The 3,682-nt window shown below is 35.7% G+C and overlaps 1 protein-coding gene across 1 annotated transcript; it reads left to right on the top strand.

Annotated features, from left to right (window-relative positions):
• The first annotated feature begins 308 nt into the window (after positions 1-308).
• Positions 309-3,453, top strand: LOC148193014 (uncharacterized). The gene is made up of 5 exons (XM_088098166.1): positions 309-595; positions 693-833; positions 2,661-2,900; positions 2,978-3,037; positions 3,154-3,453. Exons 1-5 carry the CDS (start codon positions 485-487, stop codon positions 3,256-3,258), a joined length of 657 nt encoding a protein of 218 aa, XP_087954292.1. The 5' UTR covers positions 309-484; the 3' UTR covers positions 3,259-3,453.
• Positions 3,454-3,682: the final 229 nt, after the last annotated feature.

Genomic DNA, 3,682 nt, shown 5'->3' on the forward strand with positions numbered 1-3,682 from the left:
TAATTAAAACTAAATTTAAAAAAATTAAAATAATAATTAAAAAATGGATGTGAGTGTCTAGGTTTAGGAGGTGAGGGAGAGGAAGAGCCATTTCTTTGACACTAGGTCTAAAACCAGTGTCATTGAGAAAAAAAATGCATAGGTGAAATTAATATATGAAGAGACGATTTTTTTTTTACCCCAATTAAAAGGTCAGTTGAAATATTTTAAAAAAATTTAAGAGTGCAGGAAGAAAACTTAGGAGTTACATAAAGAAAGCCCCTGTTTGAGAAACTAAAACTAGGTCGCAGGTCCCATTCGCAGGATCCTGTTATCTCTAGAATCTTCCGTGATAAGGGGAGTGGTAAAAAAACCCTAATGAATAATAGATACAACGACATATCAATTGCTTGTTCTAGCATTTTCCAAACCCCAATATAAAAGAAAACAAAGTCCGCAGAGTAGTTGTCTGAATTTGCTACATCAATTCCGATTCAGTGAAACAATGGCTCAAGACTTGACATTGGATTTGGAGGAGCTTCGTCACCTCCACAGCATCGCCAAAAGATCTCGAACCCTCTCTTTACTCTCCTCTGAGATTCGCAACCTCGAGAAGGTTGTCAGTTTATACACACATTGCAAATTTCCCTGATTTAGCACTTCTTGTTCGTTGTTTCGCATTCCCTGTGAAAATTTATGAGGTGATTTTGCAGATATCATCAGATGCAAATGCTGCTCGTGCTCCTCAGATTCCTACTCCTATTTCAACCGGAGCTAAGGTGTCGCCTTCACCTGCACTGAACTATTCCACGCTAGCATCGTTCAGCTGGGATCAGGATGTTGACAAAGTAAAGGTAAGGAGTCGTATAATTCTATTTGTGGAGATATTGGCTATCATGGTTTTAAGTATGTATCTGAATGTCATTGATTGAAACGGTGTTTTCTACCCCTGTTCATCTTTTGGTTGTTTCAATCATTCCTCTCCATCTTGTGTTGTGTGTTGTGCTTAATGAGAAATTATTACATGATATTAACTACCGTGGTCTCATTTAATCTCACTGGACTCGTAGTTGAGTTGTAATAGTTCTTTCTCGTAAGGTGAAAGTCTGGAATACATGTTACATTGAGATTGGTCGAATCTCCAGTGTGTTACGTAATTGGCCGCACTAGGATCCTTGGTGGTCTGAAATTATCTAATTAGTTATGAATAGGGCGCATTTTCCTTTGGCCTGAGTTTCTTGTTAATTTACTTTAGATAGCCACACGCTAAATCACAAAGTTTGGATTTTGAGTGTGAGAAAATTTGTTTGATGGTATTGGAGATGACCTGTGTTCTTCTCCCGGGACTGTTAGGCATGTTTTTTAAAGAATTTCTTAGACCGACACACATGGTGGTGCTGTCGTTCAACGAGATGGTGGTGCAGTGGTAGAATCACGGGAACACAATGAGGTCATGAAGGTTGCCAAGGTGAAGAGACTTTACCCTTTGCGAATTTTAATGAGGTTGAGGCAAGGTTGTTGGAGTATGCATGTCGTATTTTGAAACATTGGAGAGGGTAGGGAGAAGAAAAGGAGTGATCTTGTTTGAGCAGTTATAGAGGCCATCTTGTTTATCTTTGTTGGTGTCCGAGAAAGAATGAAGACAATGAAAAGATAAAAGAGAAAGTTTAAAAGGGCTATTTGTGATGTGTTTCTAGCAATCGCAGGCTGTTTATAACCTTAAAAAAAATAGTTTATTCACGTTAATCAGGATAAAATAACTTCAGGCTTTTCTTATGTTTGAAGTAGCAAAGGGTACATGTGGTTTATTTTAGCATTGGTGAGGGAAGGCAGAAGATGGGCGTTTGAAAGGCCGAAAGAAATATTTGGTTGACGAAGAGGAGGGATCGTTGAGGAGCAGCAACGGGGGTCATCTTTTCTGCGTTTATTGGTGTCAGAAGGAATGCAGAAATGAGACAGAGAAGAAGGAAAGTTGTAAAGGGTTATTGGTAATGTGTTTTTAGTGATTTCAGGTAGTTTAAAACCACAGAAAAAATTGTTTATACTCGTTAAAAGATAAAATAATTACTGGCGATTTTAAACCATAAAAGTGGAACTTGCAAGTTTTGTAATGTTAATAGTAACGACGGAATAAGAAAGGATCAAATTGACCATGAAATAATAAAATGTTAAATTGAAATTTTTGAAAGATAAAATACCAAATTAAACATAAAATATAAGATGAAAGGACTAGTAGAATTTAATCTTTATTTTTTGGAAGTGAATAGGATATAAGCAAAGCTGTCATTCCGCATTGCATGTATCTCACAATGCTAGAAGGCTAAGATTCCGCCATATTGTGGCATATAACGCTGCTACCATTTAGCAGCATTGATTTGAAGTTGATTTTATTTAGTATTTCTGAAAATTAGAGGTGTCAAACAAAGTTCGATATAAATAGTTATCAAGTTCCATTTTGTTCTAAGCTTAATAGTATGTCTTAAAGCACGTTTCCTCCCCCTTGTACATGTGTAACATAGAAGCAAGAAACCACTGCTTCCGTGTCTTTCTCTAAAACTGCTGCAATTTCACACATCAATAGCCTACAGCAAAGCACAGGCCGTAAGTTAACAGTTATATTTTTTATGAAAAGTATCAAATTTCTCCTAATGGCTATACTTGTTTTATTTGTTGTTTGACAGATATATGTATCAATGGAGGGAATTGATGAGAATAAGATTGAATCTGAGTTTAAGTCAATTTCATTTGATGTTAAGTTCCATGATGTTCAAGGGAAGAATTACCGTTGTGCAATATCGAAACTGCATAAGGAGATAGTACCGGAGAAATGTAAGGTTCTGGTCAAGCCCAAAAGGGCAATCATCACATTAGTGAAGGCTTCCAAAGGAAACTGGCTAGATTTGCACTTCAAAGAGGACAAGGTAGTAAGATAAGATTAAAATGACTTTTCCCTGTTAATCAACGTGATAAAGTTGTAACTTTCGTGGTGATGTTACAGCTAAAGCCAAATTTGGATAAAGAGAAAGACCCAATGGCAGGAATCATGGACATGATGAAGGTCAGATTCTGTTTCATCTTTAGTTGGCTTTAGCTACTTTGTTTGAACTTAATGCTTATATGCATTTACCATTGGGAACATTCAATTTGACTTTTGATATACATGTAATATTGCAGAATATGTATGACGAAGGGGACGATGAGATGAAGAAAACAATTGCAAAAGCATGGACTGATGCTAGATCTGGGAAAACAGCTGACCCTTTAGGTAGCTACCGTTGAGCGTCAAACAGAGATTCAGATTCTTAGTTCCTGTTTCTTGAGAATGATCTGCTCTATTGAATTACAAGATTTTGTTATAAAAAGAATGCTAGGCCCATGGTCATGGTACTTGTAGAAGTTTAGATGTGCAGTTAAGTGTTACCGAAGTTCTACCTTTTCATATAATGATATGGTTGTGGTCTGATGTTGCTCCAATATTTGCTTTTTGTGACTCACTTCATTCAGTGAGTTTTTCTTTCAATTACTTTTTTCTTTATTTACTATTATCAAAGTCAAGGTTTTTCTTAAAATGATAGTATGTTATAAACTTGGTGATTAAAATTTATTTTGGAATTATGTAATTGATATTTTTTATTTTATTATAAAATTAGGTTAATGACACAAATTTCATAAAAAGAAAGATGATTCCAAAATTCAATATAAT

The sequence above is a fragment of the Vigna umbellata genome, chromosome 9 (genome assembly GCF_029865625.1).
Source record: "Vigna umbellata cultivar VRB3 chromosome 9, Vumbellata_1.0, whole genome shotgun sequence".
NCBI lineage: Eukaryota > Viridiplantae > Streptophyta > Magnoliopsida > Fabales > Fabaceae > Vigna > Vigna umbellata.

Excerpts from the sequence above, each read along its gene's own strand:
- LOC148193014 (XM_088098166.1), top strand. The coding sequence starts at position 485 with ATGGCTCAAGACTTGACATTGGATTTGGAGGAGCTTCGTCACCTCCAC. Across the intron at positions 2,901-2,977 it reads TGCACTTCAAAGAGGACAAG|CTAAAGCCAAATTTGGATAA; the intron begins GTAGTAAGATAA and ends GTGATGTTACAG. Across the intron at positions 3,038-3,153 it reads GAATCATGGACATGATGAAG|AATATGTATGACGAAGGGGA; the intron begins GTCAGATTCTGT and ends GTAATATTGCAG.